The sequence below is a fragment of the Clupea harengus genome, chromosome 16, assembly GCF_900700415.2.
Source record: "Clupea harengus chromosome 16, Ch_v2.0.2, whole genome shotgun sequence".
Lineage (NCBI taxonomy): Eukaryota > Metazoa > Chordata > Actinopteri > Clupeiformes > Clupeidae > Clupea > Clupea harengus.
The window spans coordinates 3,585,649-3,608,231 of NC_045167.1; the positions used below are offsets into that span (position 1 = coordinate 3,585,649).

Here is a 22,583-nt window from a genome sequence, read left to right on the forward strand (position 1 = left end):
TACTGGGGGGCCTCAGATATTGAGCCCACAAACATGTGCCCTCAAAATAAACACACAGATCAAAATACAGACAGTACTCACAGTAACTCAAGTAACAGAGCGCCCTAGGCACCTGCTTGGCTCCTCTAGGCCCAAGTCCGTCACACTCGGAGCACAAGCTAGGCCCCAAACTAGGCCCAGAAACTAAGCACGATGCTAAGTACATAAACTAGCAGCACAGAAACTAAGCACATACACTAGGCACCAAACAAAGCACATAAACTAGGCACAAAGACAAGGCACATAAACTAGGCACAAAGACAAGGCAAACAGTGTCCACATAGCTAGACACAGTACACACTTCCTCCCACCAGGTAAGCGTTACCCCATCCTGCCTCTCCAAAGTTCTTTTTTCCAGTGCTCTCTCTCTCATGCTTGAATGAGGCTCCCTTAAAAGCAGCAATACGGAGTGCTGTTCCAAAACTAGTAAGCTAACTACCTAAAAGGCATGCAAAAACCTTGCAAACACCACCAACAGCCCAGCTGGCACTGATAGAAGCTTGCCAACACACTAACTGGTGTATTTGGGCAGTATAGCTGTGTGAAGAACCCGGGCGGTCACCCCACATTATTTTGGGAGGTGGTGAATGGACTGGGTGGTGTAGTTGGGAAGAAGGGTGCCGGATCCGTCTTTAGTTCACATGCGGTTTGAGACAGTGGGCGGTGAGACAGTGAGACAGTGGGCAAGATCCGTGCCAGATAGAGGTTTCAGCTTCAACATTTCAACGGGAAGTAGTGAAGCATTTTTGCCAGCTTACAGGTCTACTCTAAAAGATGGTACACTGATTTGGCCCAAACCCATAATACTGGTCTGAACTGATAATAGTGGCAGAATGATTGGAATGGACTGATTATAAAACTCTGTACAATACTGGCCACTTTTGTCTACACTAAAGCTGAGATGAAGCTATGTGTACTCTAACAGTGCAGAGTAGTTTTGCATAACACAGCTGCAGGGATAGTAGTTGGACTTGTGTTCATGACAGTTCTAACAGCCTGCCACGATCAGGCATCCCATGTATTTCACTACAAGTAGCAGTCAGATAACTTTTTTGCCTGTACTGTGACAGCTCGTTTAAAAAGATCCAACAGTTCTCTTTGGAAGCAGCCTTCAACATGCACTGAACAACAGCTTAACTTCTCAGCAAAATAAAGGTTTGTATCTGTTTTTTACCTCTTTGCTAACTTATTCAGAGACAGAAGCAGAAGGGTTAGCTAACTTTGTGAAGGAACAGAATGATTGATTGATAGTATTTACTGTAACTCTTACTAGTGTAACCGGTGTGACTTCTGCGTTGTGTTTTTTTAATATGTGTGACTCGTGGACAGTTGCTGAGATGTATCTTTATTTCGTATCACTCCTCATTCCCAGCATATGTCAAACAGGCCAAAATAAGAACAGACATGTAATATATACATTAAAAAAAGATAAGTAAAAACTGTATCACACCTGTGAAAGCACACCAACAGACAAACAGTTTGGTGAGCTCCCGTACACTAGCTCCACTGTCAATGCTAGCCCCCACATGTAACAAAAGGAAAAACATACAAAGGATAGGTCAGAGAGATATTTCCTGAAAATAGTATAGCTATATTATATATATAATAATAATAAGTTATAAGAATATGTACAAGAACCTAGATGCCTATTTTTAAAGGCAATATTTATTAGATTCTTTATCCCCATGAAACTCAACCACCTACCTCATTCCCAGCATATGTCAAACAGGAAAGAGGAAGGGGGGAGAGAGGAACAAAACAGGGGGAGACAGGGGGGGTCTACCAGAGACCCCCAATACCAGTGTGCTTGTGATATCAAAATAAAAGATTAAAAAGAAACTGAAATACAGGTAACAGATTATCTTGTGCAATTATTTAAACCTGCTTTTCAAACCTGTTACACTAGCCACCCCGTACCCCGTACCCCATACGGTAAGATCATCCATGGATCATCCTCTATTGAGGCTTAGAGTCCACAATAAAACTCTGCAGATCAACACATCCAAGCTTCTGACTTCTGATTGCGAGATAACAAGGAAGTTTCTTATTTCTCTGCAACACCAGCACAATTTCCTGGATTTAAAGTGCTGATGATGGGGCCGTTAAAGCTGTCTGAGATCTAGTAAGCATATCCGTGTCACCTTTGGAATGGAGCAGATCCATCATGCAGATCTTCACCACATTTGGGCCGATGTGCGTTTAGACTAAGGAATGTGTCAGTTTGGCAGATCTGGGCCAGATGTTTTGAACGGCTTGGTCCAGATCTGTCCCAGTTTCTTTTTGCTATCTGGGGAGGGAACAGCATCAGCACCTGTTGAAATACTGGCTGGTGAATGTATTATCTAGCTAGTTAGTGTCACTAGTGCCAGGTATAATAACAGGTTTTCCCCAGTCGTTAGCTACTGTAATTATTGTTGATATAAAATTTCCTTTGAATGGAGTAAATGTGCTCTATCAACTGTATAGTGTTTGAGAAGATACTCATTATTTGCAAATGGCTCTAGAAAATCTGGATGTTTGCTAGAAGAAAGACCAACTGACTAGAGAGAAGAAAGGTATTTGAGTCGAGGCTGCTTATCAGACATTATTGCATGTGTTAGTGGTTATTGAAATCAGCTTTTATCCAGATATGTTACCTTCTTAATGAATTGTATCCAATTGCAGTTTTTTGGGAAAAATATTACATGCTACAGCAGGGAAAGCCGTAACTCAAATGACAAATGCAAATGACACTGCATTGATTGCACCCATGCCACCCATCCTCATATTGTCATTGAAGGCCTAACTGTAAAAGCCAAGGTCCGCCACTACCTTTACGGAACCTAAGACAGCAATCTCTCTACCCCTTGTAAGTGGCTGGTTCTCACTGTTCAAATAAAGGGGAGTGGACTGGATTAAGGGCCGGCAGTAAAATTTGAGCACAACGATAAAAACAACACCTCTCAAGTATGAGTCGGTTCCCTTCGTTCGTAACAAAGAGCCGTTGAAAGAATCGGATCGTTCGCGAACGTAACACCACTAGCAGTAAAAGCAAACCCTCCCCTTAACCAGGACTCTGAGCCGAGGGATAACTGTCCTTTCAATGGACGAAAAAACGTTCCTCGGTCTTAAAACACGACCTAACTTCATCATATAGTCTTAATTTTAAATACAGACAGAGAATATTTATACGATTTAATGTGAAGAGTCTTACTAGTGTCAAACATGCTAATATATCCACGCAGTCAAAGAAGAGGACCACCGAAAACGGAATTAACGTTATCCCTTTTATTTTAAAGTCAGGCTTGTTTGTTTATCAGCGAAACCTTTAGAACACATAGCTTGCTAGCTAGAGAGAGAAATCCATCGGACAGAGACTGACAACAGGACGATCGTCAATTTGATTCCTGAAATTGTGAGTATCAAGAGTGTATGAAGGGAAACTAGCTAGCAAGTGGCTAGCTCACCAGCTAGCATATCTTGACATGGCCTCAAGATGGCTAGCAGGCAGAGCTAACCAATCAGACAGCAAGCTAACAGTTACTGGCCTGTGATCCCACTGGTGAATGGGTTTCTGTATGTTGTGTAATAGTTTAACCCAAATACTGTGCACCGATCTTCAGCATACTTTCAATTCGTGTCAACCATTGCTCGATTTCTGTTGTGTTATACTGAAAATTGCCATTGCCTTTAACGTGGTGTTGGTTAAGACGTTAACGTAACTAGCGATAGCTTGCTAGGTCAACGCTAGCCAGCTTTATTGGCTTATGTGCCATCAACAAACATGCGCGCATCAGGAATAATCCAATTGGCTCAAGTGTAATATTAGCAAGGTGCATTATGTAATCAGCTATGTTTCTCCTTGTTTATAGCCGGAGCAGTTCTAGCTACATTACAACGAGTATACAAGCCCCTCTCCCGGATCGTGGGCCTTCTAGTTAGCTTTGCCCTTGGTGCTCTGCGAACTTTTTGTCAAATGATTTCCTACTACTGGCGGCTGGCAACGGGCTGCACCTAGCTCGGGGCTTGCTAAAAGCGTCACACGCAGTCTTCACCGGTCTGTCAAAAACACACATATCAGTCATGTTAACGCAGGTCTTGGGGTGTTTATTGGGTTTTGATGTTATGGTTTAAAATGTCAGAAATATTTAGTGTATCCAGATTACATTGTCGTACCACTGAATAGAAACCACTTCATTGAAAGCAAGATTGTTAGCTAACTAACGTTAGCTAGCTAGCTAACGAAAGTTAGCTAAATTTAGTGCTAGCCACCTAATGTCCTGCAGTAAAGCAGTGATATGGCGCAAGGGAACTGTGGGGGAGTGATTGTTTCCGTGTTAATTCACATTTCAAATTATGCAATTATGGCATAATACTGTATACACGTTACTCGTCCACTTAGACACTTTTGAATGTTTTAAGAACACATTTATAGTCATAAAATGCTTAAGAAAATCATGGCATCTGAACATAATGTTTTGTATGGGGTTGTTTTGGGCAGAAAAGGCTCTGTCAAAACACTTGCGATGCTTAGATTGGTATTAGACAGTTGTTTTTGTAAACAAATTTAAATTCACAAGAACATTAAAATGTAGTGGTGACAATGTTATCCTATGTTATCTTATTCTGAATGCTTAAAGGTTTGATGTTTGGGGAACAGGCCATCCTGTTTCAAAACCAGTCATGAGAATTTGGTTATCAAAATACTTTTATTGCATTAAAAGCCATCTTTAGTAGCTTATGTGAAGCGAAAGAGTGGGAGAACACGCCACCCTCTCTCTTCCACTTCTATGGCATGCTCAACTTTTTTACTTCCATCATTGATGACCCCGGTCAGGCTCGTACGGTCATACCCCTCATGGTCCTGGTGGCCTGTGTGCTAACTTTGGCCATGGAAGTGGGATGATACAAAGTGACTAGTTATGTGTTGTCAAAAATAACTGTTTTTGTCTATTCTCTCTTAAAGTGGTTTGGGTGCTTGTGTGCAAGCCTGTGGATAGAGAATAGTCTGTGTTCACTATAGACTCTGTAATGGTATTCAACTCTTATCAAGAGTGCTGTGAGTTGCCTACGAGTTTCACCAGCAACAAGGCAAAGTCCCTCTGATAAGATTGTTCAAGTTGAGCATGGTTTATAAGCTTGTTAAGAACGTCTTGTCAGCCACCTTACTCCGGTTTCAAAAGAAGATAAATGAGAGGGAATATCCATATCACACACAGTTAGCTCAAGACAAGCTATGTGTCAGTGAGTTGCTTAAGTTTTCTTGAAAAATGTTATATGGCCTTCATGTGTTTTGTTTTATCAAATTTCATGTATCCTTCTACATTCTTCAAGCTAATTACTAAACTTTGCACATAGATAGCTTCCACTTATACCAATTTGGGTTGCTGTTACTGTTCATGCTGATAATGTCTTGTAGTTTTGAAGAAGAAAGCAGTTGGAGGCCTATAGGACACATGTCAGGCTTTCAGGCACATGCAACATTTAACTGAGCTTCTTGGCTTTGTTTTAACTTTGCTTCTAGCTACCCGTCATGACCTTGCACATTGATTGGATAGGGTTCCCTGATGGGAAATTCATTGTCATAGATTGCCATGAAGTGCAGTGGATGAATTGTAGACAGATGCCGAGTGTAGTAAGTGTAGTTAGAGTTCTAGAGAGGGAGGGTTAGGGAGCTAGAGTGTAAACAGCTTGCATCCCTGCAGCAGGTGTTGTGCCCTCTTATTACACTGGGATTATAGGCTAACTAAGAATGAAATACAGTGTGTTTCATGTGTGCATACTTTCTAAAATGATAATGGCAAAAATGTCCGTGTTCCTCTCTTGATCATCATCTCTTGTTCATCTCATTAGTTTCAAACCCACAACTAACATCTACAGGAGGAACGAGGCTGTGTGGACTGGGGGTGGAGCAAGTGTCTTGATCCTGCATGCTAGGTGCGGTGATGTCATGATGATGTCATGGTGATATAACAAGGTCAGGATTTGGAGGGTTGGCTTCAGTCAGTCAGCATCAGGTAGTCCTATTTCTGGATTGAACCACTGGAAGCAATATTGCGGCCAAAAGACGGTGAATCTGACTAAATAAAGGAATTAAGAAACAAATTTAATTTGGTAATCTTTCATTGTATTGCTCTTTATCTGACGCAAACGTTAGATGTTTCCAAGCGTGTTTGTAACATTACAACAGACGCTTTAGTCTTTGCCATTCTTTGCTACTGATATGACAGCTCATGCACGAGTTTAGTGTAGGACACGAGCCTCCTCATTCGTGCATTTTGACAGCATATCCTTATTTCAGGATTGCAAGAGACCGACTGCTGAGATGCTGATGCCTTTTGGTCCAAATTGTTATATTAGCCTTATTGGCTATATGGGAAACTATAATAATGAAAAACACATAATTAAAGGGTGCCATTATGTGTAATATATAGGTAGGTGACATGATTATGAGAAATGTATTTGACCAAATTAATGTTGGACAACATCCTCTATTATCACCTACTAATATTCATTTACAAATGAGTGAAAATGTAGTTTTTCGAATTACTGTATGTGCAAAACTTGTGCAACCGCCCATGCTTCTATCTCTGCTCCTATCAGTAAGTTGTTTTCTTTGTGTTGGCTTGATATAATTAGCTTACCATTAGAAGGGGAACGCCCTGCAAACCTTACACATCAGATGTACAAAACGGCTTATACTTTAATTACTTATAGTTTTGTCCTGCAAAATGTTACCCTGCCAAAAAACCACGGATATAAACTCGTGCTTCTGAGAACCAACTATGTGCGTTCCCGAATGACTTCATGAAGCGTGACTATGTTCGCGGGCAGATTTCAAGCCGGGAACAAACACCAATCAGTATAGAGTGTAGATGACACTATGTTGTCATCTGTTGTATGGTGCTTAATTGGCTTTTCGTGTAAATGTTGCCGGAAGTGAGCACCCCATCCATGCGACGACATTTTTAAAGCTGTCGGCTGTCAATTTGGTATTTCCCGGGCTGAAGCAGCTAGCATAGCACCGGCCATTGAAATGAATGGGAGCGGCACTTCCTCACTCTCTCCAGGTCTATATAATACCTCCATGATTTGGAGTTGGGTTCAAACCTGAGCTAGAGAGAGCACAGACGTGGGACGCTGCCCGTCTCTCTCAGGCATCTAGACCAGAGGTGTTAGGCCGAGAAGCCCTCAGCCAGGCATCACACACAGAGACGGGAGGAGATAAGCGCGACCAAAAGCCCAACCCCGATCAGTGGGACAGTGAGTCATGTTTGTTCTGACCTTGTGTCATGAGTGTCAAGCACCGCTTCTCCTGAACCAGCAGTTATGCAGCAGGTTGTACAGCTTCATCTTGGTCTTCAAATGACTTTTACTGTTGTTGTTTTTACTATTGGAAGTTTTGTTTTTTGGACGCTTGGATACTCAATAATATTGTAGGCTAATTGCTATGTAATATTCATTTGGGGTTTTAACTTCTGCTTTTTCACAGTTCTTAATTGATAAGAACTGGAAATGTAAACTAATCTTTGTTTATTTCTTTGCCTTATTAAACTTAAATGTTCTCTTCTTTGTCGTGGATGTTAAGTCATGCTGAACTCCCGGAGTTAACCTGTATCAAGAATGTAGAGCCCTTAGATACATGCGTAGTGTGGCAGTTTTTGGTGTATTTTCAATTAGCGTTTACTCTTTGTGTCTATAGATATTTGCTATTGGCATCATTTCTGTCCTTTGAAACTAGAGCTGATTCTAGAGCTGTGGAGTGTGACATTTTTGCTTTCATTTGCATCAAAATCGTTCAGTTTTTTTCCCAGCCTTTTATTCTTAGCTTATATTTGTGAAATAATGTAGTGGGATTCTTTTGCGCACTGCCTTTTTTAATAGAGCGGGGATGAGCTGCGTGATGCCTGTTGCTTTGCCAAAGGACAGATGCTTTTTGGCGGGCTTGTAACGGCCCATGCATGTTGGATGTCTAGACAACAAACAGCACTGTGCTCATCATATCTTTTATTTAGCAAAAACTGTAGCGGATCTTTTATGGCCTAACTAGTGTGCTGTGGAATCGAGGACAAAGGACAAAGTATAGGTGTTTAACAGCCAAAAGGCAGTATACAAATATCTCTTATTCAGTTAGAGAGACATCATATCCTATACTATGAGTTTTAGGTTACTTCTCAGTGTTGGTAACATGTCCTACATTGTCCCACACAAACGTACTACTCCTCCCACATTTGTGTAAATGCTGTTTCGTGAGTTTGTACCACAGCTTTGATGTTACAAAATAGCTCTACACCTGTTACTTCCCAGCTTAATTGGAATCAGATGGTGTATGACTTGTAGTCACCATCCAAATTCACCCCATGCTTTGCCCAGACTTCAGCCTACTTCCTGTGTCTGTAGAAACCTGGTAGAAAGCACTGGAACTGATTTATATGTGCTACTGGCTTTTAGCCTGGGACCTATTGCTCTTTTTCTTCATAGTCATCACTTCACGATAACATCACTACAGGTGATAGGGGCACATTTAGCAGGACAGAAATCTGAGTAATTGACTGGAGAGAATGGCTTCCTTTACCATGTTCTTCTGTATGACCAATTAAGATTGCATAGCTGTGTGCTTGCTTGTTTGCACCTGTTGTCAATGTGTGTGACTGAGGCAGCTGAACTCACTAATTACAAGTGGTGTCTGATATATACTGTATGTATGTAGTCACAAGAATATTGTTTTCTCTTTTGGCCATATAGTATATATATCAGTCACCAGAATATTGTTTCCTCTTTTGGCCATATAGTATATATATCACTCACCAGAACATTGTTTCCTCTTCTTAGCTACACTTGCCCTTACAGACACAAAATGTGTCCACCAGTCTTCTGTCTTCTCTCATGCTGTGTGGCCATAGGGCTACCCAACAAGCACATCACACATTTCCTCAGTGGCAGTGGGTGTTACTTGGTACGGGACTATATTCTTATTAAATCACACCTTAGATCAGACTCCTCATAAAATAAACTATTTAGCTGTGTGCATGTGAAGTGACAGAGATACAATGGTGATGTTCAGTGCGCTTCATAGCTGATGGTTCACCTTAAAATCTCCCGAATTTAAAATGTCTAAAATTTACAAATATGATAAGATGGCATTACAAAAATGCTAATCCTCTAAGCATTACACCCAAGCACTAATTTAAAGCATAGAACTCATAATCCGGTTCTGGTGCCAACCTCACACTACCCAGTCAGGGTTAGCAGTACCCTGTGCAAGTCTACAGTTGTCCCCAAGCTTTTATACTCCAAGCTTGTAATAAAATGTGAGGCTAATACTAAAAAAAACTTTTGTTATGGACCATACTCTAGTCAACATGAGGCTAGACCCAATTTCAACCATGTTGTCAGGCAGCCAGGTTAATTTGCATTTTCACAATAACATTTGTCTATCTTTCGATGGCAGGAGAAATTGTATTTCACTTTTTGTATGACCAAAGAATGGACATTCCCTAAGACAATGCTAAGAGCTGCAAGCTCTTCCGGAGAGCCCATCAATAGCAGGGTATTTGTTTATTTGATTTAGCTCCTGTTCCCCACTTTAGCGCTTTATGGACAGGCAGCACTAATAGAGTGAGCGGCACTAATGTCTCCGCTTCAGGGTCATTACTGGTTTTGTCCAGTCAGCTTGGCTGTTTTAGGAAACTGGTTAAAGGGACTTCTTAATGGGTAGAACTTTGTTTCTTGAGTTTAGAGTTGCATTGGGGATTTAGAAGACATGTCTTGTTAGGTTTATACAGGTGTCTATTAGATTGAATGGGGATGTTTTGTAAAGGATAGCTAGCTGTGTGTTCGTCTGTTTGCAAAGGGTCAGCCAGGTGTGTGTATGGACATTCATTGGACAGACATATGTGTTTGTGATGAGTGTAGAGTAATTGCCAGGATTGAGATGTATGTGTGTATGTATATATATACATATATATTCAGAAGAGTGTTTTCATTGCCACTGAAGGGTGTAATGCCAGTGATTGTCGGAATTGATGTGTGAGTGTGTGTTTGTGCATTTAATGCGCCTGTGTGCATTTGTGTTGATAGATAGAGATGGTGGCATGTGCTCTTGACATAGTAACTTGTTGCACTCATTTGACCTTAAGCACAACCCTAGCTCTCCAAGAATAGGCTTGTACCATTGTAAGTGTTAGACCTGTACATTTCACTCAATTTTAGATTTTCTGCACCAGTTAAATAAAATGGCTTCTCCCAGTTAGGGACTGCCACTCAATTGTTAATTGATTCATTAATCATAATGTTATTACCTAGGCTTATATTTTTTTTCCTTTATAAGCAATAAGAAGTTGGTCACCAAGCTTTTACAAGCAAGTCTAACCCCTATCGAAAAATCTGTTGTCCATCCAGGTCCCTCAATCCCAGATGACCCCATACTCACTCAACCCATGTTTGTTCTGGTAAAAGGGCCAGTACGAATGGGGTTTAACCGTCCAACTTGAAAAAAGACCTTTAAGTGACCGGACTATGAGTACAATTTGTTCAGGAAAACAGGGTTGTCACGGTCATGAAAATCCTGTAAAATTTATAATCTAATTTTCCAGGCCTGGAAAAGTCATGAAGTTCTGTAAATTCATTGAAAGTGTTAGAAAAGTCATGAATTTAGTTGTATGGAAGTCTAATGTTAAGTTAAGTTATTGCACTCTTCAGTGGATAGGCCTAATGTTTTGTTGTTCAAGTCTGTAATCTCTGGAGTAAAGTGCGCACATTTGTGTACTTGTAGGCCGTGAAAGGTCATTGAAAATGGGTGGTCACCCTGGGAGAGGAGATTATCCTGAAGACTTTTGAAATAGATTTCAGATCGTATGGGATCTGTAGAGCTCCAATCTCAGCTCACATCAGCTGCAGACTTATTGTGTTATCAACGGAGTATGCTGCAGACTTGAGGGTGTGTAGTGTTGCGCTAAGGCTAGGTCACTGTAGGGGGTATGCGAAGTGCAATGTGTTCCAGATGGAGGGTTGTGTTCCACATCAGGAGCTTTGTTATGGGTCGAGGGGTGTGATCCAGATAAAAGGGTGTGTTGCTGAGGGATGTCTTTGAACAGGATGAGAAGGGGTGTGCTGTGGACCCAGAGAATTGTTGTGGTGTGTGAATGGGTTGCAACTTGTCTGCAGCGTGTAACTCAAGATGCTGCAGGGGGGTATAAATAACCTGGTGCTGCTGGGTCTGGGGGTGGGTGGCGGGGCAGATGACGAACCCTGAGGCCATGACACTGCACAACAGCAGCCCAACCCCCCAAACCCTACCTCTGGCCTCCCACCGCCAGTCCCACTCGCAGCTCCTTTCTCTAGCCAGGCCCTGGTTCAGGCCTCAAACCTCTCCCTGTCAGCGCCACCACCCACTGACTGCTGCCGCCGCATCAGCAGCCCCCCCCCCCACTCCAGCCTTCAGTGATCTTTTTTAGGAACATGCCTTCCATGCTTGTCGTGTGTGGAGCGGAACCCACCCCACACTCCCGGGGCGAGCTCCTGGGAACAGGCTTTTTATGTACAGCACAGTGAACCGAATACATAATATTAGAACTGGTTGGTTCTGTCCACTGCTTTCCCAATGTTTGTTGAGAATTCTGTCCTTTGTTTAGTTTTTTTTTATGTCAAGGACAATTTCCAATCATTTGGAAATCCCATGACATATCTCAGTTAATCTCTGGGGGGGGGGGGGGGGGGGGCGCGGGCAACAGGTCATCTTATCACCCAGTGCTTCTCTCCTTACCTGCCGCTGCTGCCTGACTGGCCCTCGGTTCCTACATGCTCTGGTGTTTGTCATCAAGGCTCTGGCACAGGGCTGCTTGGCTTAGGCTTCCTGTCCCCTAGTTCTCATTTGCATAAGGGCCTCTTGGCCTGCAGTCCATTTCAGAGACTATTTGTGGATGTGTGTAATGGTCTTAAGGGTTGAGGTTTGCTCAAAGCTGCTTAAAGCTGTTGCGCTCTCTAATCCAGCATGCAGATGGACCGTGGAGGTGGGCGGTACCTGGCAGTGATGTCACAGTTGTGTAGTTGTTTCAGTAGTTTCCCATCTGCTTTAGGCACCTCATGCTGGAGATCGAGTGAGGTAGAGATCGAGCGAGGTAGAGATCGAGCGAGGTAGAGATCGAGTGGGTCTAACCGAGAGTGAGGTAGAGATCGAGCGAGGTAGAGATCGAGCGAGGTAGAGATCGAGCGAGGTAGAGAAATGTCAGGGATAAGACCCTCAACAGTTAGTTAGCAGATTAAAAACACTACCCAGCATGTAAGTGAACTGGACGGTTTTCGAACGGGACCCGACGGAGACAGACACCTTAAGTCTGTCTGACGTGCCGTGCTGAAAACAAGTCCTTTTATTAAACAATGTTTACACAGTATGACAGTCAAGACTCTGGGATGCACTTAGGATACCTTCAGCTCAGCTGAATTCTACTTCTGCCCAGTAACAAGACATTCCACAACCCCCCAATTCCTTATCTTATGTAAACATATACGTGAGGTTTCTGGGTTAACATTCTTGACTCTCCTAATTGTCTTCCAAAGTCCAATCTACATGGAGAAGCAGGGCACACAGCATTTTGGAACAAACCTTAAAACAAAAAGACATTCATGATAAAATATACTAATACTTTCTTTAACAAGATTGAGCGAGGTAGAGATCGAGCGAGGTAGAGATCGAGTGAGTCTAACCGAGAGTGAGGTAGAGATCGAGCGAGGTAGAGATCGAGCGAGGTAGAGATCGAGTGGGTCTAACCGAGAGTGAGGTAGAGATCGAGCGAGGTAGAGATCGAGCGAGGTAGAGATCGAGTGAGTCTAACCGAGAGTGAGGTAGAGATCGAGCGAGGTAGAGATCGAGTGGGTCTAACCGAGAGTGATATGCACCTCATGCTGGAGAGTGAGGTAGATCGAGTGACGAGCACCATCCAGCCTTAGTTTCTATCAAGAACATGTCCTTAAGCTTGATGGATTGATCTGCATGAGACAAAGTGTGTACCACCATATCACCAAAACACGAGTTACATTCTGTTGGTTGTCACAACCTTTGCCCTCGCACTCATCTTTCTCTCTCCTCCTCTCTCTTTCCCTTTTTCCTAAATCCACAGGCCTCATGTCCTGAGGTATGGGGGCCTTCCTGGACAAGCCCAAGACAGAGAAGCACAATGCACATGGTGGGGGCAACGGTCTCCGTTATGGCTTGAGCAGCATGCAGGGATGGCGCGTGGAGATGGAGGACGCACACACGTCCTTGGTGGGCCTGCCCCACGGCCTGGACGACTGGTCCTTCTTCGGCGTGTATGACGGGCACGCCGGCTCACGGGTGGCCAACTACTGCTCCAAGCACCTGTTGGAGCACATCATCTCCAGCAGCGAGGACTTTGGGCCCGGGCCCGCCGACGTGGAGGGGGTGAAGGTCGGCATCCGCTCGGGCTTCCTGAAGATCGACGAGTACATGCGCAACTTCACCGACCTGCGCAACGGCATGGACCGCAGCGGCTCCACGGCGGTGGCCGTGCTGCTGTCGCCCGACCACCTGTACTTCATCAACTGTGGCGACTCGCGCGCCATGCTCTGCCGCGCGGGCCAGGTGCGCTTCTCCACGCAGGACCACAAGCCCTGCAACCCGCTGGAGCGCGAGCGCATCCAGAACGCCGGCGGGTCGGTCATGATCCAGCGCGTCAACGGCTCCCTGGCCGTCTCCCGGGCCCTCGGCGATTACGACTACAAGTGTGTGGACGGCAAGGGTCCTACCGAGCAGCTGGTCTCGCCCGAGCCGGAGGTGTTTGAGATCGCCCGCGCTACCGACGAGGACGAGTTTGTGGTGCTGGCCTGCGACGGCATCTGGGATGTCATGAGCAACGAGGAGCTGTGTGAGTTTGTGCGCTCACGCCTGGAGGTATGCGACGACTTGGAGAAGGTCTGCAACACAGTGGTGGACACCTGCCTACACAAGGTATGGGAGGCTACATGCTGTATGAAACATGTGCACAAACACTGGCTTGAAGTTGAGCATGTCCATTTGCTAAGTTAACTTTCACATTACAGTGGCAGAGCATTTTTAAGAACAGCTGTGAAATGAAAGTAAAGCCATTGAATTGTCATATTCTGAAGATATTGTAATGGTGATTTTAATCCTTTAATGATTTTAATATCATTTAAATGATGAGGTTCCCCTTACCGTAGCCCTATGAAATTCATGCTTACCCTTGTAAAAATTGATGCATACGGTTTAGGTGGATTGTATGACTGTGTGTGTCATCAGGGAAGCCGAGACAACATGAGTGTGGTGCTGGTGTGCTTGCCCAACGCACCTAAAGTGTCAGAGGAGGCTTTGAAGAGGGAGGCAGAGCTGGACAAGTTCCTGGAGTCTCGGGTGGAAGGTGAGAATGCAGCCAGCACCTCTTGGTGGCACATGTTCTTGCATCATCATGTCTTGTAGCATTCTACTTTGAAGTTCATCCAACTGTATGAGAAGCCTAACCTCCTCCTAAAATTAAAAAAGTCCTATTACACACATGTTTGGGTCGTTATTGAGGATGTAGCTTCAGACACCTTGTTTACCACACTGAGGTGGTGATCTTTGTTTTGGGGGATTGGCGGGCTGACAGAAGATGTATTTTACAGTTAAAAACAAAAAGGTAGAGAAAATGCCACGCTATATCCATTATCCAAAAAGACTGCAGGACCATGTCCTCAGTGGAAGCTGAGAGAGCATTAATACAATCTCCTATCTTACTGGAAAAGTGGAAGTTGGTGCTATACAGATTGAGTTTGTGTAGACATCCTGCATTGACCCATACATTAGCAGAACCCTCTGCGGCATCTCATTGATCAAGTCTCCTCTTGTCTCCATCTTTGTCTCCAGATCTCTTGGAAAAGTCTGGAGATGAGGGCATCCCAACCATGGCCCACATCATGCACCATCTTGCCAAAGAGAGCCTCCCAAATTTACCAGCAGGAGGTGGTCTTGCCAGCAAGTAGGAACACGTCCCCTGTTTACTGCGGTCATTGACATGGCCCCACACATATCTGTGTCCGTATTTGCATAGAAGAGCCTCACCTCTCTATGTGTGTCTGTCTTGTCTTTTAGACGTACTGTGATCGAGGCAGCATACAACAGGCTCAACCCACAGAGAGAGGAGGATGAGGTGAGTCGTGTGCTTTCACTTCTCTGCCCATGCTGTCCCTTTCTTCATAGCTCCAGTCATGCTCCATATCTCACAGATTTCAATGGTCCCAGGAGCCATAGAAGGATTTGTTCTATTGTTGCGTTTGTCTCTAATTAGTTGAGTTTAATTAGTGAATCGATTTTTCAATATATGTCACAACTTGATGTATCCTTACTCTGGGCAAAGGGGAATTATTAGGACTGGAATCTGGAAATCCTGAAAATGTGACCCATGTGAATCATGCAGATCCGTAAAAAACAAAAACGTTAATTTAATATCTTCAATGAAGGGAGTGTTATTTTTTTTATCTTCAGTGAAGGGATGCAAAGCCAATCAGAGCAGGTTCACAGGAAAATATGTGAAAATACTTGTGCCTCATTGGTTGACAATTCTTCAGTTGATGAGGTTACTATGTCAAATGCTAGTGCGTAGTCAGTCAGTGTGAGTTTTTTTTTTTTTAACTGGTGAAGGGATTGGGGCACAAACCTCCTCCCATTCTGAACTAGGTGTGTAAATGTCTATATGAGTTCCATGTTACATGATATGAGCATGACATACAGCTAACGTACGTGCATTGCATTGCCAGTTGAACCGTTAGCAATGATAGCTCAGTTGAACCGTTAGCAATGATAGCTCAGTTGAACCGTTAGCAATTATAGCTCAGTTGTGCCTCCCAAGCGACGCCAAACTAGCCTACTCTCGATGTGATAGCCAAAGTTTTATATTTGTTCTGGTTCGTTCTGGTAGTCCAACAAACAGTCATAACTCCCAAGGCAAGTTTCATGTCCAATCCAACTTTTTTTCCGATCAAGTCATGCATTGACAGCTAAGTCACCACAGCTTCTATAAAACAAAACATTAGGCTGCTAGCTGAGCTGATAGTTTAAAAAGTGGGTCATGAGAGATGTCAGATTAAACTAGGAATTGAACATTGAATCCTAATGTTTTAGATGCGTCACACATATTACTGTACTGATAGTGGTGTGTGACTGTATTTGTGAACTCACTTTTGGCACTCAGAATAACTGTTAATCAACACTGTCCATATTATGCCCAAACAGAGAGAGTAGTGAACAATGGCAGCGGTAACCTAGTCCACTTTTATTTGACAGTTCTGTTGATTTCGGCAGACAAGTTAACTTTTTATGACTGGGGCACCTCCTTTGCCTGCTCTTAGCTCTGGACGAGAAAAAGGAAACACGTTATTAAGAAAAATAATAGTAATAATAATAATAATAATAATAATAATTCGCCATTGAAGGTCCAATACAAAACGCACAGTCCTCCGTTGCTTTCACCGTTTGAATTTCAGTTCCTCTTCACGTTTATGGTTACTGAGCAGAACAGTTTGACAGATTTGATTGCATCAAATTAGAAGTTGTGAAGTTGCAATGTAGTATATGGTTCTCGGACATCCATATCCAAATGTCCACCACAGAACGATATCCTGGTAACGCCACTGCTTTAAGGCCTTCCAATTCTGTCTCTCAGTGCATTAAATGGTGTGTTTAACTGCCAGAATTAAGAAAGAACATTTCCCCTGGGCCCCCCTATAGGTTTAGGCTAAGCCTTAAATGTTTTCAAATCCTAGCACTTCCCCTGGTATGAGCTGCTACATCTATAGGCTGAAGTGCGTGAAGATTTAGGTTTTTTTCCCCATTCTAAGTATTCATAAGGATGTTTGTATGCTTTCAGCTGCGAATTTAACAGCCGGCAAAAAACAGCCAAAGATGCCTCTGTGGCAGCAGCTGTGAACGCCAGACGCACGTTCCAGAAGAGGCGTGATCATGCTCAAATCAATCTTGCTGCTTAGTCTAAAGAGGAATAAAAAGTATCTAAAAGTTGTGGTTTTTTTAACCCGCAAAAAGAGATGCTTCTGCTGCGTTCAAATAAAATATAAAAGTGAAATTAAATTATTTGAATCATACTTTACCATCATACATGCTATAGTAGAGCTGTTTCTTACCTCTTCTTAAGGATAGATTCCAGATCTGCAATATGAGGCAAACTTCTGGCCCTAGTCGGGGGAAGTGCCGTGTCTATTTTCTGTTTGGCTGTATATTTTCCTGCTTTTGTTGTCCTTTGCCAATCACATCTCTAAATTATACTCTGTTTACACAACCATTCCCTTGGAAGGTAACAACTGTCTGTTAATTTGTTGAAAGCAATTGGGTCAGGCACAACCAGGACAATTTACAAGTGATCAATAAGTCATAATTCCCCTTTAGATCCAGAGCCATTGTGCTGTGCACAGGTGTGCACTTACACAATCAGATCTGAATCTTCTACCCTCTATATTGGCTCCATGTCTTTGGCTAAGATGAGCTAAGGCATGGATCACAGGTTTTTGAACGGGTTTTCAAATGTTGGCTGTGCTACAAAATGTCTATTACTAATGAGAACTCTAAGGTAGGTTGGTCTGCACAGCCATGTTTTGAAAGGTCCTCATTGAACCCTATTGGGAACTAAACATCTAGAAGGAAGAGTTCCTTTGATTTTGTGAGTCTGTCTATGGTCCCTGTGTAGACCCCTTAGAGTCTAGTGCCCTGTCTCTGTGGGGGTCTGGTCTGGTGCAGTGGGTACCTCAGGTGGGTTGCGGGGGTGTGTGAGGTGGGTGAGGAGTTTCACAGATGCATGTTTGTCACTTCCTGTCTAAGTCTTGTGTTGTCTGCTCCCGGCGTCTCTCACACAAGGGTGTGCACAGTTTGGTGATTGGAGCAGTTCATCAACATATCCTACACACACACACACACACACAAAAAACACACACACACACACACACACGCACGTACACACACGCACACACACCTACCCACACCCAGAGGGAAGGGGGCAGAGAGCAAAGCCTACACCATCCCTCTGCTATCCTGTACCCTCATAGGGGGCACCAGGTCATGCCAGACAAGTCTCTTCCCTTACACACTCTCACTCCTTTCTTTATCTCTCTTGCACTCGCTCTCTTACTCGCCCACCCTGGCTCTATTGGCCTTTCTTTTCTTTCCTTCATTTTCTTTCTTTCTTTCTTTCTTTCTTTCTTTTTTTCTTTCTTTCTACCTCTCTTTCCCTGATTCCCTTAACCTTCCATATCTGTTCTCTCTCTCTCTCTCTCTCTCTCTTCTGTATCTTTTCTATCCTTCCCTCTTGTTGCTCCTCCCTCATTGACACTGGCCCGTCTCATGACCTACCTCAGGATGGCGCGGGGGGCTCGGACGAGGATTCCTCGCGAGTTTCGGCGGCGGCTCACCTCCTGGAGGCGCTGCGGCAGTTCCGCCTGAGCCACCGCGGCGAGTACCGGCACGTGCTGGAGGAGGCGCTGGTCAGCTACCGCACGTCCGGCTCTGCCAGATCGCCGCCGCCGCCACCACCGCCGTCGTCCTCCTCCTCCTCCTCCTCCTCCTCCGCCGCCGCCTGTCCCACCAACACAGAGGGAGAAGAGGACGAGAACATGACCCGCTCCCCGCCCCCCTCCCCCGCCTCAGAGGAGTCCTCTGAGGAGGAGCAGCAGAAGCCCCTGCCAGAGGCGTCCGACCAGCCCACTGCATGACCTCCCACATGACCTGCCACACACACACACACACACACACTCCACCCTGCTACACCTCCACCTGATGTTTAGACTCAGCGCCCCCCCCCCCCCCCCCTCCGGAGTGGCGGTTTCACCTCTGTAGAGCGTGGTGTGACCAGTGGCAATGGTTGTTTGAGTTTGTCATTAGCATCAATGGGTATCCTCCCTACAGTGAGCTCACAGACAGTCTGGCGCCTCTTGGCCAAATGAAGACCTTTCCCTCTGTTCCAACTGTATTACACGTCTGGTCACTGGTCAACACAATTTGCAACCCAGTATCTCCGGTGGCCACAGTCTCAATACTTTCTAGTGGAAAAGTCTACAGCTTTAACTAGTTACCAATTTTCAAAGGCTATTTTCATTTTTTTAGCATAGTCTACAATACAGATTCACCAGCTAGCATGGACAACAACCTAGACAACTGCCTCACAAATCCCCAGCAGGTTGTACAATCTACATCCTGAGACCTCAGTTCAGTCTACAGTCTGAACACTATCGTCTGTCGTTGTTCATTCTAAATATTTCGCAGTCAGCACAGACTAAACATGTCTCCTGTTAGCCAAGTCTGCAGTCTAAACATCTGCCCTATATCAGTCCACACCATAAACCTGCTCTTTACAATATGGGATTTTGCATAAAAAGCACTTACTTTTTACAACATACAGCTTACACACTCCAATTGACAGCCTGTTCCCATGAGTAAGGCTAGTCCACAGTGTTATCTCTTCCTAGTAGCAGCCTGGCGCTACTGCAGGGGTGTATGGATTGACATGTGCATCTACTCGAACTAAGGATGCTAGAGTTGTCCCCCTGCATGTGCTCTCTGCCTGGCATTTTAGCAGTGCATTCAGGATTGGGCCATTGTGGATGTTGGCTGAGAGGAAGGAGGTCAATAGATAGTCATTTCCCAGTCTTGATGTATGCAATAAAGGTATGGGATTTGTGTTTGTGAGTGAGTGTGTGTGTGTGGTGTGAACATGTGTGAGCGATGCAATGTGTCGTGTTTTTTTTCTGGTTCTTTTGGTGTGTGTGTGTGTGTGTGTGGACATGGTGGTAAAGGACAGACATTTGAGAGATTTGTGATGTGTGTTTTTGTCTATGTGTATGCTAAAAATGGATTACAGTCTCAAATATGCTGACTGTAGAGTATCATAAATCCCTAGACAGAGGATCCAAAAAAAGAAGCACAATTGACAACGTATTAGCACTTAACCCGAGATCACCTTACAAGGCAAGTGCAGGAACCTCTTGTAAGCTGTGGTCCATCCATAATAATAATAATATGATGCATGGAAATAAACTGCAGCTTGACTGGAGTGCTCTTGGGCTAGCTCAGCGCTAACCGCTGACCCAGGCAGGAATGTCTGTGGAATGTTGCGTCATTTTGCACTTACACTCAGACCAGTGTGTAACCAAGGAGCTTTAATCCATCTATGAGTAGAGATAACGGTTTTGTTTATCAGGGGTTTGGTTTTAGGATTTGTAGAGCATCATTGAAGATGTTTTTTTTTGTATGACAGACATACTGGCTCTCATGAAGAATGAAACATCTGCTCTTCTGGTCAACGTCAGTAGCTCTGTCTTGCTTCAGGACTTTGGAGCCTTTGGAGTCAAAGAAAATATCCCATACAAATCATCTCATTATCAAGAGTTGCTTCATATTTGGTTTGTTTATTTGTTTAATCCATTAAAGGTTTTGGGTTCAGTTCTGATTAGAATGCAAAGTGTCCCATGTATTTTGTTGCTGTTTACCAGAAAGGTTTACAAATAAATCTTGTTGGACTATATTTCCAGTGCCTGGGCTGTCTTCTTTCCCAACCCCATTAACTTCTTAGATTTTGTGTTTGTAAAGAGGTCATCTTGGGTACCAGGGAACAATAATAAAGGGTTGTGAAATGAAACGGTTGTGTGGTCCTTTTAGGATTCTCAATTGTTACACTAAGGTTCAGATGGTGCCTTGTGTATTTTGCACAAACGTGCAAAGTGAGTGGGACGTGAAACAAGCCCCTCAGGAAAGGGGACGTCCTTGGAATCAGTTGACTCCTACTGGGAAACATACATGTCCTTTTACATACACACTTTTTGTCCAGTTTGTGTATGCTTATGTGTCAGTTGGCCTTTCTTATGGTGATGTATTTCTGTATGGGAAAAAAAAACGTTTGAGGCAATCAGATTCCTTTTGTCCGTCTTTATTTCCTTCTTTTGATGTTTCCTTTATTGAGTGTATGACACCATATATATATATCTATACATCATAAGTAGCTCATCCTAGGTTAAGTGAGGTGGAAATAACATTAAACTCTGTCATTAATCGAGAAGTTGGAAGAACCTCACTGGAGTCAGAAATCTGTAAACTGGCCTGTTCTGTTCTATCACAGCTCTGCTCATAGAGGCTAACAGTGAATCCTCAGAGTTGCCCGTGTTCACCAGAGATAAATATTACTTACTTCTCCTTTGCATTTGTTTTGCATTGCTTTCCTCTGCAGTCTTGCATCCTGTCTTTTTTTCCATGTCTCATTTCTTTGTCTTGTTTTTTTTTCCCCCCCTATGGCAGAGTGGTGCCGATCCAGATGACCCCTGGTAGCCTGAGCGATATTCTCCTCCCATCTTCAACACCAGAATGTCCTCAGTTCACACAGAAGAAAGTGTCCCCATTCACGTTTTGTTTTCGTTTTTGTTAATTCCAAGAGATTCATAGGAAATGATTTAAGCCACGTTTGGCCAACACAAAGGAAATGGCACACACACACACACTCGTACACACACACACACACACACAGTCAAATGGGCTGATGTTGAAAGGTTTAGTTTTGTACAGTAGATACAAATCTTTGTCCTTTTATTTTTTTTTTTGGTGATTTCCCTGCCCTTGCCTCACACCCACTACCTTGAGACTGCAGTGGTGCGTCAGCAACTCCATGAGGGACCTCTAGGCCAGATGTGGAACCTGGAGGAGGTGTGGCTCAGGTGCCTCCTGTGGTGAACTCTGGGAGTTTTTTTTTTTTTTGAGCCTCACAAGGCAACACAGTGCCAACACATTTACGAATCCTTTTGAAAAGAAGTGGGGACGACGGGACTCAAGACTCCCCACGTCACTCGCTCTCTCTCACACACACACACACACACACACACACACACACATACACACACATGAACTCTCACATCCCTCATCTTTCAAACCTGGCAAAGACAAGCTAGTCCAACATGGTGCTGTGTTCAGGCTCCACACGTCTAGTGGTCTCCACCCTCCCGAGCTCCCTGTTCCTTCCTGTAGTTCTTCTGGCCGTCTCTGGCTGTCAGGGCACATCAGCACAACACCAGCAGCGCACACAACTGCTTCGCCACTGCAGCTGTCTGTCCCCTGGTCCCCCAGCTGCTCCACGTTCGCCCGCGCTTGCCGATGTTCCACGCCGTGATCATCAGAGGAGCCGCCCCGGTGCTGGTGATTTCACCCCCAAGGAGAGGACCAAGAGTGGCCGGGGCTGTGGAGGACCAGCTGATGGCCCTCACTGTCCCAACCTGCACCCCCTTTCCCTCCCCCAATCCCCTCCCCTCTGTGTCTCTGTGACCTCCAGCCACAAGACTTATTTTCCTCCATCTTGCCTTCTGTTTTTTTTTTTTCTCTCTTTTTCATGGAACTGAGTTGTAGATTTCAAAAATGGATGATTTTTCTGTGGGAATGATTAAGCGTTTTAAAGCTCTGAAGGAAGGAGCAGAGGGGTCAGATTGTATTGGATAATGGGTAATGTTTGGATTGCACTCTCATTTGAATACAGAAACCTATATATGGAAATCAATAAAATATTTGAGAAAGTTAA

General features: G+C 44.1%; 1 protein-coding gene and 1 long non-coding RNA gene across 6 annotated transcripts; one reads left to right on the top strand and one right to left on the bottom strand.

The window, feature by feature from the left end:
- Positions 1–1,313: 1,313 nt before the first annotated feature.
- Positions 1,314–1,766, bottom strand: LOC116224212. Its single transcript, XR_004165490.1, has 3 exons — positions 1,744–1,766; positions 1,490–1,554; positions 1,314–1,400 (listed from the first exon to the last, which is right to left on the bottom strand). It is a non-coding gene; the product is annotated as an uncharacterized LOC116224212 (long non-coding RNA).
- Positions 1,767–3,038: 1,272 nt separating this feature from the next.
- On the top strand, positions 3,039–22,583 carry ppm1bb (protein phosphatase, Mg2+/Mn2+ dependent, 1Bb). 5 transcript variants are annotated; one of them, XM_042710004.1, is made up of 6 exons: positions 3,039–3,433; positions 13,137–13,984; positions 14,294–14,411; positions 14,897–15,008; positions 15,122–15,179; positions 18,391–20,552. In XM_042710004.1, exons 2-6 carry the CDS (start codon positions 13,154–13,156, stop codon positions 18,742–18,744), a joined length of 1,473 nt encoding a protein of 490 aa, XP_042565938.1. In that variant the 5' UTR covers positions 3,039–3,433; positions 13,137–13,153; the 3' UTR covers positions 18,745–20,552. The 5 variants fall into 5 exon arrangements, with proteins under 5 accessions (XP_042565938.1, XP_012687414.1, XP_012687415.1 ...); XM_012831960.3 differs by lacking the exon at positions 18,391–20,552 and adding an exon at positions 21,320–22,583 and having other exon boundaries at positions 3,041–3,433; XM_012831961.3 differs by lacking the exon at positions 18,391–20,552 and adding an exon at positions 16,896–17,448 and having other exon boundaries at positions 3,041–3,433.